At 37.3% G+C, this 12,944-nt stretch overlaps 2 protein-coding genes and 1 non-coding gene across 9 annotated transcripts in view; 2 read left to right on the forward strand and 1 right to left on the reverse strand.

The window, feature by feature from the left end:
• Positions 1 to 3,253: 3,253 nt before the first annotated feature.
• LOC121555910 (dual specificity protein phosphatase 19) lies at positions 3,254 to 10,696 on the reverse strand. Its single transcript, XM_041869768.2, has 4 exons — positions 10,267 to 10,696; positions 4,885 to 4,931; positions 4,647 to 4,799; positions 3,254 to 4,401 (listed from the first exon to the last, which is right to left on the reverse strand). Exons 1-4 carry the CDS (start codon positions 10,481 to 10,483, stop codon positions 4,219 to 4,221), a joined length of 600 nt encoding a protein of 199 aa, XP_041725702.2. The 5' UTR covers positions 10,484 to 10,696; the 3' UTR covers positions 3,254 to 4,218.
• Positions 6,226 to 6,298, forward strand: trnat-ugu. The gene has a single exon. It is a non-coding gene; the product is annotated as a tRNA-Thr (tRNA).
• A 106-nt stretch (positions 10,697 to 10,802) lies between the features above and the next one.
• LOC121555906 (nck-associated protein 1-like) overlaps positions 10,803 to 12,944 on the forward strand; it is a 51,097-nt gene continuing 48,955 nt past the window's right edge. For 5 of the 7 annotated variants that reach the window (XM_045213638.1, XM_045213639.1, XM_045213642.1 and 2 more), the window contains exon 1: positions 10,803 to 11,081. In XM_045213638.1, coding sequence (XP_045069573.1) covers positions 10,974 to 11,081 — 108 coding nt within the window. In that variant the 5' untranslated portion in view covers positions 10,803 to 10,973. The remainder of the gene's footprint in view (positions 11,082 to 12,944) is intronic. The other 2 variants (XM_045213643.1, XM_045213644.1) reach the window with 1 other exon arrangement.

Genomic DNA, 12,944 nt, shown 5'->3' on the forward strand with positions numbered 1-12,944 from the left:
GACACTAAAATTAAATGTGCTGCTTTGTTTGTGGACCTGTCAAAAGCTTTTGATACTGTTGATCATGCTATTTTATTTAATAAGTTGTCCTCAATAGGCTTGAGCTCTGACGCCTGTTCACGGTTATCTTAATGACAGAACTCAGGCCATCGTGACTGATAGGATTAAGTCTGAATTTCTTGAAGTACATATAGGTGTACCACAAGGGTCGATTTTGGGACCTGTTCTCCTCACTATTTATATAAACACCATTGGTCAATCTGTTAAAAATGGTAAACTTCATTTATATGTGGATGATACTATTATTTATGCTATTGCCTTGACAGTTGATCTGGCTGTGTCAAAACTACAGTCAGATTGTATAGCTATGCAGGAATCCCTTACTGATTTAAAACTTGTGCTTAATACGAAGAAGAAGAAAAAACGAAATACATCTAAATTCATTTTAACCTCTCGTAAGAATATTTCAGATGAACTACATGTTCACTCATTAGATGGTTCTCCAATCGAACATGTTCCCGCATATAAATACTTAGGCATTTGGATTTATATGGATTTGATGTTTAGAAAACATATAGATGAGCTGGTTAAGAAGCTAAGATTTAAAGTTGTATTTTTCTACAGAAGAAGATCGTGCCTTTCTCTAAGCAGTAGGAAGCAGATTACTCAGTCAATATTTGTATCTGTTCTTGAATATGGTGATAATATTTATCAAAGTACAGCTGCTACTACTCTTAAACCTTTGGATGCCATCTACCATAGTGCCCTTTGTATTGTTACAGGTGACAGTTTTGATACTCATCACTGCATCCTGTATCAAAAGGTTGGCTAGACTTCGCTAAAGACCCATAGATCTCTACATTACTCCCTTTTTGTTTATAAGGCCCTACTTCATAAACTTTCGTCTTATCTAACTTTGCTGTTGAAGTACAGACACCGGAGTTGCATAAAACCGTTCACAGTATTGGTTACCTCGAGGTTCCTATGGTCTCCATCGAGCTAGGTAAATCTGCTTTTAGTTTTAATGCACCGTATTGCTGGAACAAAATTCAAAATACATGTCATCTTGATATTCTAGTGCCGTTCGGGCAATTTAAAGTACTGATTGGGGACTTATTTGTGGAGGAATGTAACTGTTTTTCTGGGTGATTTGTGATGTTTTATGTGTGCTTCCCATGACTGTGTTTTTGTATTTTTTTTTATATATACTGAACAAAAATATAAACGCAACATGTAAAGTGTTGGTCCCATGTTTCATGAGCTGAAAAAAAAGATCCCAGAAATGTTCCATATGCACGAAAAGCTTCTTTCTCTAAAATGTTGTGCACAAATTTGTTTACATCCCTGTTAGTGAGCATTTCTCCTTTGCCAAGATACTCCATCCACCTGACAGGTGTGGCATATCAAGTGGCTGATTAAACAGCATGATCATTACACAGGTGCACCTTGTGCTGGGGCAATAAAAGGCCACTCTAAAATGTGCAGTTTTGTACCACAACACAATGCCACAGATGTCTCTAGTTGAGGGAGTGTGCATTTGGCATGCTGACTACAGGAATGTCCACCAGAGCTGTTGCCAGAGAATTGAATGCTAATTTCTCTACCCTAAGCTGCCTCCAACGTCATTTTAGAGAATTTGGAAGTACATCCAACTGACCTCACAACCGCAGACCATGAGTATGGCATCGTGTGGGCGAGCGGTTTGCTGATGTCAACGTTGTGAACAGAGTGCCCCATGGTGGCGGTGGAGTTATGGTATGGGCAGGCATAAGCTACGGACAACAAACCCAATTGCAATTTATCGATGGTAATTTGAATGCACAAAAATACGGTGACGAGATCCTGAGGCCCATTGTGAGGCCCATTTTGTTTAAGGTATCTGTGACCAACAGATGCATATCTGTATTCTCAGTCATATGAAATCCATACATTAGGGTCTAATGAATTTCAATTGACTGATTTCCTCATTAACTGTAACTCCGTGACATTTTTGAAATTGTTGCACGTTGCGTATTACACAGGGCACATTTGAAAAAGAGACCTAGGTCTCAATATGTCTTCCTTGTTAAAATAAAGGTTAAATAAAAAAATAAGGAGAAGAACACCTTCAGTAGCTGAATTGATAATTTCCATGCAAGGCAGCACTTAGATACAGTTAACTATGAGAGGTTGCTTTCTTCATGGCCTCGTTGAATAAAATAAATACTACTGTATACTGATAGTTGACAGCATATGGAATGCAACCAATATTTTATATTAGGAGAGAATACATTTCTCAACATGATTTTTATTTGAATCAGGTCAGTATACGTACATTTTATCATCATCAATGCCAATACTTCCCATTAATTTTGATGTCAAACATACAGTTGAAGTCGGAACATTACATACACTTAGGTTGGAGTCATTAAAACTCGTTTTTCAACCACTCCACACATTTCTTGTTAACAAACTATAGTTCTTTGTGCATGACAAGTCATTTTTCCAACAATTGTTTACAGACAGATTATTTCACTTATAATTCACTGTATCACAATTCCAGTTGGTCAGAACTTTACATACACTAAGTTGACTGTGCCTTTCAACAGCTTGGAAAATTCCAGAAAATTATGTTTGGAGGAAAAAGGGGAATGCTTGCAAGCCGAAGAACACCATCCCAAACGTGAAGCACGGGGGTGGCAGCATCACGCTGTAAGGGTGCTTTGCTGCAAGAGGGACTGGTGCACTTCACAAAATAGCTAGCATCATGAGGGAGGAAAATTATGTGGATATATTGAAGCTCAAGACATCAGTCAGGAAGTTAAAGCTTGGTCGCAAATGTCTCTTCCAAATGGACAATGACCCCAAGCATAGTTCCAAAGTTGTGGTAAAATGGTTTAAGGACAACAAAGTCAAGGTATTGGAGTGGCCATCACAAAGCCCTGACCTCAATCCTATAGGACATTTGTGGGCAGAACTGAAAAAGCGTATGCGAGCAAGCTCTGTCAGGAGGAATGGGCCAAAATTCACTCAACTTATTGTGGGAAGCTTGTGGAAGGCTACCCGAAACGTTTGACCCAAGTTAAACAATTTAAAGGCAATGCTACCAAATACTAATTGAGTGTATATAAACTTCTGACTCACTGGGAATGTGATGAAAGAAATAAAAGCTTAAATAAATAATTCTCTCTACTATTATTCTGACATTTCACATTCTTAAAATAAAGTGGTGATCCTAACTGACCTAAAACAGGGAATTTTTACTAGGATTAAATGTCAGGAATTGTGAAAAACAGAGTTTAAATGTATTTGGCTAAGGTGTATGTAAACTTCCGACTTCAACTGTAGCTGACAGTCAGACTGACAAGTTGGCTATTGTCCCCGTATAAAATCTTATGCTGGTGACGAATCCAATTTCCCCTCTGGGGATCAATAAAGTTTAGGAAGTGTATATTCGACCGGCAGAAAGAAGAAGAAAAAAAAGATTCGCCATAGGGGTCGAAATTAATTAAGGTTAGGTTTAGGAACGAGGGTGAGGTTAAGGTTAGGTATAGTTTCAGTGAGGTTAAGGTAAGGGTTAGGAAAAGGCATAAAAGTTCACATTGGTTTAGCGTACCTCGGACATTCATTTTCTGCTGGTCGAATATACTGCCTAAGTATATTGTTACAATTATATTGAATACAATTCAAAATATCAGGGCAAAAACAAATACCACAGGAAGAAAAAAAAAAAAATGCACTCACTAACTGTAAGCCGATCTGGATAAGAGCGTCTGCTAAATGACTAAAATGTAAATGTAAGTGTTTAGGGGAAATTTGCATACATTATATCGAAGGAGAATGCTTATCAATACACTGAATTAATCTGTCAATGTTGCCCATCAGAGGGGTATACTACAAAGCAGTTTAATGTGTTAGCCAACTAACTTTGATAAAGACCCAGAATGCTAAACTTAGATATTTTTGGGGGTGTTGAGTCAACTAGATCATTCCTATTTCAACCTTATCTTTCTAAAAAAAAAAAAAGTTATGTAAGAATATTTAGGCAAGTTAGCTGGCTAACATATTGAATCTGCTTTGTAGTATGCCCCTCTGTTCTGTTGGCTTCATATCAAACATATTTGCCCATTTGATTTAAATGTATTTTATTATTAGAGTGTCTTGCATGTTCAAGATGCTCAGCCCACATAAGACACTGCATTTATATTTCTTGATTTGCATTTACATTGTGTTAGTTGCCTACGGTTTGTAATTCTTCACTTGCTCATGAAATCCTGGATTGGGACGGATAGAGGGTCTTGCTTCCTTCACAAGGGCAAATGCTTCATCAAACCCCAAACCTTCTCTGTCCATGAGGTACCCAATTAATACTGAGGCAGCACGAGAGACTCCGGCATTGCAATGGACCAGGACAACCCCGCTCTGGAGAGAAAATGGGGGGGAAAATCTAAGTTAATGACTTGAGAAATGTGGCAACAAGGTGTTACACAGTTATAGTTAAACAAAAAGTTATACAGTGCACAGTTTACTATTCATAGCAAATACCATACCCACTCCTTATTTACTTGTTTTATTGTTACTGCAAATCACAATTACTGTCTGACACGGTCAGTTAAAAACACAAATATTCATTAATTTATACATGCACATCTCCATTCTTATATTACCTCAGTTTTAGCTTGATCTATGAACTGTGAACATTCTTGGAGATATGAAGTGATGTCTGTTTCCGGAATATCCAGAATGGTCACCGTTTTATAACTGAATAGATCTGGGAAGCTATTTTTAACACCATAGGCAACATTCAACACATGTGAAACCTGCAAGGAAGAGAAAAGTGTTACGTTAGGGATTTGTACATTTTTTATTGTTTAATTGAAATGTACACCACAACAGGCGAGTTACCTTAAATTTCTTCAAAGTTTCTATATCTTGGGCTGCGTCTTGGGATGCTGCAAAAATAGACAAATCTGTATCATGCCTACACAATGTTGTAACAAGGCAGGCTACTACATGTGTCAACTAGACTGTACAGGAAATAATAGTTTAGTCTGAAGTTAATGGTTCAGTGAATCACGCTTGTGTGATGAGTAACCTTGACTGAGACCTGAAGACTTGCGTTATCTCCCTAAGCTTATCCCTAGGCTTTAGCTCAGTGGGCTTATACAACCTACAGTCATGTGGCACACAGGAGACCTGGGTTTGAACCCAGTCACATACACAGCAGTTCTACAACTTGTCCCAAGTCCCCCTTAAAAACACTTCCGGATATTCTGAGGACCCCCTACATCAGATATCCAATTTTTAAGAGTAAACGGTCTGCTCAATATTAATTTATTGTCAACATTCAAAATGTGAAATTGAAAACATTGTAATATTTGAAAGTATTTAAAACACTTCTCTTCCATAATGTGAGCTATTTTGGACTTAGTGCAGTTATTTTCTATTTGCTAGTTCTCTCTGCTTTTCCTAGGACCCCTGGTTGAGAACCACTGATATACACTAGGGTCTATGGAGGGTATAAAGCAGCCCCAATAAACACTAGGCAGGTTTCCATTGACCCAGGTTTATTCGACAAAAGCAATGTCGCCAGAAAACAACAACATTTCGACATGTGTAATGGAAACGGTAGATATAGGAGAAATGTTCTCAACAAACATTTTATCTGTTCGACGGGTGGATTTTTCTTTTGTTGAACTTTCTTTATTGCAACAACTGATGATGGAAACCGTGTTTTTCGAATATATGATGATTGTTGAATACTTTTGAAGGTAGGCGGGGCACGTGATGTTATGTAACCATAAGCTCCACATTTAAAAGTTAAATGTAACTAAATGTAATCGAAAATGAGGGCCACAAATAACTAGTAATGCTGCATACTCAAAGAAAGGTTAAAATCTCACCTTTCTGGTAAAAACAGGTATAAATTGCTGAGGTGTAGTCACTTTTGAGGACACAAGCTCAACTACACAATTCAAATATGATACAAATATGAAAACATTTATATGATGTATTTCCTATTCAACTAAACTGTATGAATAAGGCTTGAAATGACATATTCTTTATAAATATAGTAAAATCAAATTATAAAACAACTAACTATGAGATTTTACGTTCCATATAAATTGTAAAATACATATTTGTGTATTTTGTGCATATTTTCTAAAGGTCTCTCTTGATCAAAAGGTCTGCCCCCATCGCTGTGAACGTCTAGAGCTCTAACTTGGCTTCCTGAACTTGTCGTGGACTCCTGTAGCTCAATTGGTAGAGCATGGCGCTTGTAACGCCAGGGTTGTGGGTTCGATTCCCACGGGGGGCCAGTATGAAAAATGTATGCATTCACTAACTGTAAGTCGCTCTGGATAAGAGCGTCTGCTAAATGACTAAAATGTAAAATGTAATGTAAATGTCTTTCCTCTCATATTAATCTTGTCCGTCTATGACAAACAGAAAGTGTTTGTTTAAAATGTATTAATTATTTTAGATTAATGGCTATAAATCGATCTCTGAATGTGCTACTGTGATGACACCACTCTCTCCTTCTGCGCTACGATTACAGGCATGTGCTTTGTCAGTGGCTGTGACAGGGTTCGGAGGGTTGGTAGGGAAAGATGGCGGAAGTGGATTCTGAGTTCGAATTAAGCAGCGCGTCGAGCAAAGTTGATGAAGGTTTTGAATGGACAACCGTAGTAGCGAAAACTAGAACAAAAAGGAGATTGTCTAAAATCTGAGTGGAGGATACATGTATGAATGATAATGAATCACTTGTTGTTGGGATGCGTTTGTTGAGTAAGGACGCATATGTGGGAAACCCGTTTGAGGTGTCGAAAACGGTGAAGTATGCGCTAGGAAAAGTGGAGTCTGTGAGAGTGACCATGAGTGGTCTTATTTTGATTAATTGTATTTCTGAAGAACAGAGGAAGATTGCAGTGAGCCTCAAAAGAATCCGGACAACAGAAGTTGTGTGTTTTGAACTTCGGAGTAGAGCACCCATCAAAGGAGTCATCTCAGGGGTGACAACGGATGTTCCGGTTGAATACCTGAAGAAAATTCCTGGTGTGGTTGATGCCCGGCGTCTGACCCGCTGGGTGAATGGGGAAAAAGAAGAAAGTCTGTCGGTCCTGTTGTTTTTTGATAAAGAGCTCAAATGTATTTTGTTCCATTTTTGGGAATCCTCTTTCCATCCAGCACATTAGGTGGCGAGATGCACATTAAATTGTGCGATCGCCAATATACCGGAGAAGAAGAAGACTAAGATATAGGGTTCAGCCAGGAGTTGATGAAGTCGGAAGAGCAAATTAAATGGTTGGAGGGACATCCCAGCTTCAAGTGGTTTCCGATTTCACATCCTACATCACACAGGCTCAGAAAATATACTATGTGCCCGTGGGAACCAAGGCTATCGCTAAATGCAAGCCATTTCGATATACGGTGTACACAGATTTATAAGCGGAAATGTGAAGTAATTTAGATTTTTATGAATTATCTTTGAAAGACAGGGTCCTGAAAAAGGGACGTTTAGCTACATTGACTTGAAATCGATGTTTGTTATTATTTCTAAGTCAAATGAAAACGTTAAGATTTAGCTAAATTACTCGAGTAATAAGTTGATTGTCATTTTTACATTCATCCCGTTTTATATCACCAGGTTCGTAAATGTGAATATGGGTTCATCATATTGATCACAACTACCTCAGTTTAGGGTAGTCCAGTTCTTTCTCTAAGCTCAGATTCCCTTACTAGCTACCTAGCTTACTAGTTAATCAGTTATTCATATCACTACACTGTATTTGTTTTATTATTGTAATTTTTTTCAGGTTATGAAACGTTTTTAATTCAATGCACTAAATATTGTATCTCTAAATGCCAGGGGTTTATGAAACATAACTAAAAGAAAAAGCACTCTAAGGCAGATTTCATTCTACTCCAGGAGACTGGCGATTCAGATTCTAGTTTTTGGAAATCACAATGGGGAAATACTATTTATTATAGTCACGGGTCTAATCACTCAGCTGGTACTATGATATTGCTTCATAAATTTAGAGGTGATATTTCAGAGTCTTGTGTGTCCAAAGATGGGAGATGGGTTATATTGATCTCCAAACTAGATAATGCTTGTTTTATTATATGCAATGTGTATGGGTACAATTCTCACACCTCAAATAAGACTTTCTTTTTGGATCTTGCTGATAAGCTTACTGAGCTGCAAAACAAGTATACAAATGCATGGCTTATAATAACTGGAGACTTTAATGAAACACCTGATAGATTTCCCCCTAGAATAGCTCAAAGAGCTCAGAATAGTGACATCATCACCTCATTTTGCAGTAAACTGACAGTGGTTGATACATGGCGTTTCTTGAATACAAACTTAAAAGAATACACCTGGTGTAATAGGTCAATGATGGTCAGATCCAGAATTGATCTGTTTCTCATTTCTCCCCCACTTTTACAGTTTGTACAAGAAATCATAAACATGCTCCTTTCACTGATCATAAAAATGATATTATTGAAGTTAGAATGTTCTGAAAAATCCAGTGGCATTCGAGGATACTGGAAACATAATAATTCACTCCTGAATCTAGAGCAAAATGGGTTGAGGGTGGTGAGAAAAACACAAGCAATTTTTTTGCCATTGAAAAAAGGAACTATAAGAGAGAATCTCTTTCTGCCTTAAATATTGACAATACCTTGTGTAAAGACCCTAAGATCATCTCTAGCTTTGTGAATTCTTTCTATGAAAATCTGTATAAATCTAATTTTAATGGGACTGAATGCGAACATGTTCATGTTCCAATTATTTCTGATGAGTTCAAGTCCATATGTAAAGATGAGTTTTCTATAGTAGAGATTAGAGATGCGCTTAAATCTATGAAGAAGGGCAAAGCACCTGGATAAAAATATGCATGCTTAGCTCTGAATCTATATGGTACTTAATTCACTGTCATATTTTTATGAAATTGGGTAGTCTTCAATTTTTGTGGAAGTGCAACTATTCTCCAGCAAAATTAACCCATCAAACTGTCCACATTTCATGAACAAGCCCTTTTAGCCTGGAAACTATGTCCACAACTTCTCCCCACAAAAGGCACTTCTGTGGAACAACAAAGATATTGTTGTTAAAAACAAGTCTTTGTTCTTCCCTAAGTGGTTTGAAAGAAATATTATATTTGTGCTTGATTTATTTGATAAACAAGGAAATATACTCTCTTATAGAAAGTTCTTAGAAACATATAACTTCCCAATACATTATAAAGAATGTAATTCTATATGCAAAGCAATACCTTCAGGACTTAATTAATGAAATCTCAATTGTGATTTGGAGAACATGTCAAGATAGATGCACAATTTATGTTAGAAGGTTTCCCCCTGCTGGATAAGAAATGTAATACTACATTCTTAAGATAACTTTTTAACTCCAAGATCTCTCCTTGAGGGAAATTCTTCTGGAATGCATATATTGCTGAAATTGAATGTAAGAAAGCTTGGTTGCTCCCTCACAAATGTTGCATATCAAATAAAGTAAAAGAAATTCACTTTAAAATCTTGCACAAAATATACCCTTGCAATAACTTGTCTAAATTAATGGACTTAGAGGACATATGGCTTTTCTGTGATAAAGAAGGGGAAACTATTATACACATTTTTTATGAATGTGACTCTGAAGTTATTTTGGAGCGAGTTAAGTATCTACATGTTTTATTTCATTAATAAGACCCATATATTTACAATGAAAGATATAATATGTTATTATTCAAATGAGAACAAAACTACTGAATTAGTCGTTCATTCCTTTATTCTCTCTGGTAAATTTTATATACACAAAAACAAATATTTGAAAACTGTCCCCAAATGCAATATATTTTTACTTGAAATCCAATATTTAATAAAATCTCTAGAATTAATCAATAACAAGAAAAACAATGAATTCTTACAACTCTATCATAGGTTTGTACATTTGTAACCCCTGACCTTATTTTATTTATTTTATTTTAGGTACTTTAACTTTTGAAACAAAATTCATGTGTATTGATTTTATTATTTTACTTTAATGTTATTTTATGTTTCTCCAGAGAAAATATGTGTAGTGATGTCCTGTTGTTTTTGTTATTGTAATTTGAAATGTAAAAAATAAATAAAAAATAAACAAGAGAGTAAAATGAAACGCTCGATAGAAGACAATTGTCGGATCTATTTTCTATGTTAACTTTCTAAATGTCGACAAAAAAACGAACAAACAAATCACTGGACAAGTTAATGGAAACATAACTAATGATGATGTCTTACAGAGTAGTAGAAATGGCTTGATAATGCCAACTTGAAGATCCAAGCTAGTATCTTGAACAAATCCACAGCCTGACATCACTGGGTCCTCATTTTCGTGCATGTTGGTGTCGTCCATTGTTTCTATGTGCCGTCGCCCGAGCACAGTTGTCACAACAGTGCTTTGCTTTTTCAGTTTTGTTTTCGAAAATCCTTGAATTTCCTGTGCAAGTGAATGCATTGCATCTGTCAAGCGGGGCTTTGCAAGCACCAATACTGAGAAACTAACACTGAGACACGCTAATGTAGCTAGCTACACATACCCGATCAACGTTTTCGCAACATTGTATTGTTATCCAGTTTAAATCCAAAGAAGTGCTCGCGTTTTATTGCAAACGAACGTTTTTCCGAACGCTAGCTATCCGGCTACCACCTGTCATGGTAATACAAATGGGAAATATGAATGGAATTGTGTCACGTGAACAGAGTCGTGTTGCAGGAAGCAGCCTCGTTCTGAGAGGGGGCAACACCTAGGCAGCGAAAAAAAAAGAAGAAACAGGGAGACAGCGGGGTGGAGTGTGGGTTTGTTAGCCTTGATGTTTTCCTTGAAAATGGACGAATTCTAACACTACAAAACGATTTTTATTATACCAAGTATTTATTATATATCAACATTATACTGCGAAGATACAGGACACATTTTGGTTTGAGGAACACCTTGAACAAGTAAAATGTCACGGGGGGTAATGCAGCCGAGCCAGCAAAAGCTGGCAGAGAAATTCACCATCCTTAACGACAGGGGAATCGGGATGCTCACCCGGATCTATAACATCAAAAAGGTAACTAAGATATGTCTGTGTTACATTTAATAACGAAATCATGCACACGTGCCTTAGTTAAGAATATATATACATGCCTCCATTCTTAGGTAAGTAAATAGAAACCTGTGTTTAGTTCTAATAATATACATGACTGTGGTGCAAAGCATCGGGAATGGTCAGGAATCAGTGCGAAGGCCTTGATGCTAGCTAGCCTGTTTGTAATGGTAGCCAGACTGCTAGTTAGTCGTCCTCATCTTGTAGTAGCTAACGTTAGCTAGTTAGTCAGAGAGCTCGGGTGGGTGCATAGCCAGAAACGGCATTCTGTATGGTCTAATATCGACGTTGATATCATAGATAGCATAGAATGTATACAGTTACATATCGGGATATTATTTTTGACGATATATCGTATCGTTTTGACAATATCGCAATATGTTTTCAGCACTTTTATTTCCATGACTGATCAAAACTAGTTTTCTCATGGCTCTCTCTTGTCCCTCTGCAGCAGACATATGGTGAACAATATGTTTGGAACATCGAATCACAATAAAATCACAGTATAGAATCACAATACATACAAAGTAGTGAGAATCGCAAAACATATCATATTGGCACCTAAGTATCGTGATAATATCGTATCGTGAGGTCCCTAGCAATTTCCAGCCCTGCTAGCTAGATATCAGCACACTCTCACACTCACTCATCACAGTCAACAAATTATATTATATGAATATTTTGATATTAACAGTAGATTCACATAGCTAAGTAAATGGCAAAAATGCCATTGCAATGGGAAATATTAGACAATAGAAGTTATGACACTGACTGTCCATGCTTATTGAGCAGTTATTGTAAAGCCCATTGAAATACTGAATTGTTTACCTTTGTTTTGTCATAGGCCCTGGCTATTTCCCAACTGATGCATAATTTTATCCCCACGCAGGGACAGACAACGTACAGATACTTGGCTACATTGTGACATTCAATATACTTTCTTAGTAAGTGTATTTAGATGGAGACACTTAGATTATGTTTCTCTTTTTATATTTAGGGCGTTTACACATATGAAATTCGGTACCCTGGTTCGGTTTTCTGGAGTGTTTGTGAGTATTCTACAGAATACGTTTGCTTTCAAAAGACCTGAAAGTAACAGTTTCAGGGTGCGACTAGGAAGATGCACATTCTACATGACGTTAGCGAGCTAGCTTGTTTACAATGGGCAAAAAAGTTCAGCGCGGTTCGCGCTGCCATAAATACATGGTGCTTTGGTCCTAGATCTTGGACCCGCTACTCACGCAGGTCCAGGATTAGTTTCAGCCAGGGTTAGGGTTAGAGTCACACACGACAATTACATGAATACATGCTAATAGCTAAATAGTTAACTAGCAAGATAACCAGCCAAACTACACAATATGCTTTGAATTGAATCAAGTTAATCTGTTGTAATATTTTACATGCTGCTGCAATGTCTCTCTCTCTCTCTCTCTGGCAACGGCCCACTTGCACTGGCACACACGCAGGTGATGCACACACCTTGACTTTTCCATTGCAGACCAAAAATGTTCTCTAACTGGGCAAACAACTCACTAACTAGCAATGAATATCAACACGTGCACATGCGTGTCTCGTGACTGCAGGATTGAAAGACTGCTTGTGCCTGTCAATGCAGGCCTACAATAATTATATTCCGATGCACTCTGCAGAGATTGGCAGGACAGTGCGCAACACATCACATCCGGAGAACACTTTGATCCAGTTCTGATCGGAGTAGCCTAATTGTTTGACATTGATTTTTGCGTGACTTTTTTACTGTCCATACGGACAATCTATAATCTGCTTGTCCAACAATTTTTTTTAAACTTGCCAAGCGGACAAGCGTTA

This window comes from Coregonus clupeaformis, unplaced genomic scaffold (assembly GCF_020615455.1).
Source record: "Coregonus clupeaformis isolate EN_2021a unplaced genomic scaffold, ASM2061545v1 scaf0133, whole genome shotgun sequence".
Taxonomy (NCBI): domain Eukaryota; kingdom Metazoa; phylum Chordata; class Actinopteri; order Salmoniformes; family Salmonidae; genus Coregonus; species Coregonus clupeaformis.

What these genes read in the sequence shown, in the direction of transcription:
- LOC121555910 (XM_041869768.2), bottom strand. Translation starts at nt 10,483, where the DNA reads ATGCATTCACTTGCACAGGAAATTCAAGGATTTTCGAAAACAAAACTG. An exon ending in AAACTTTGAAGAAATTTAAG is followed by an intron (nt 4,800 to 4,884) that starts GTAACTCGCCTG and finishes TCTTCCTTGCAG; the next exon opens with GTTTCACATGTGTTGAATGT. An exon ending in TAGATCAAGCTAAAACTGAG is followed by an intron (nt 4,402 to 4,646) that starts GTAATATAAGAA and finishes TTTTCTCTCCAG; the next exon opens with AGCGGGGTTGTCCTGGTCCA.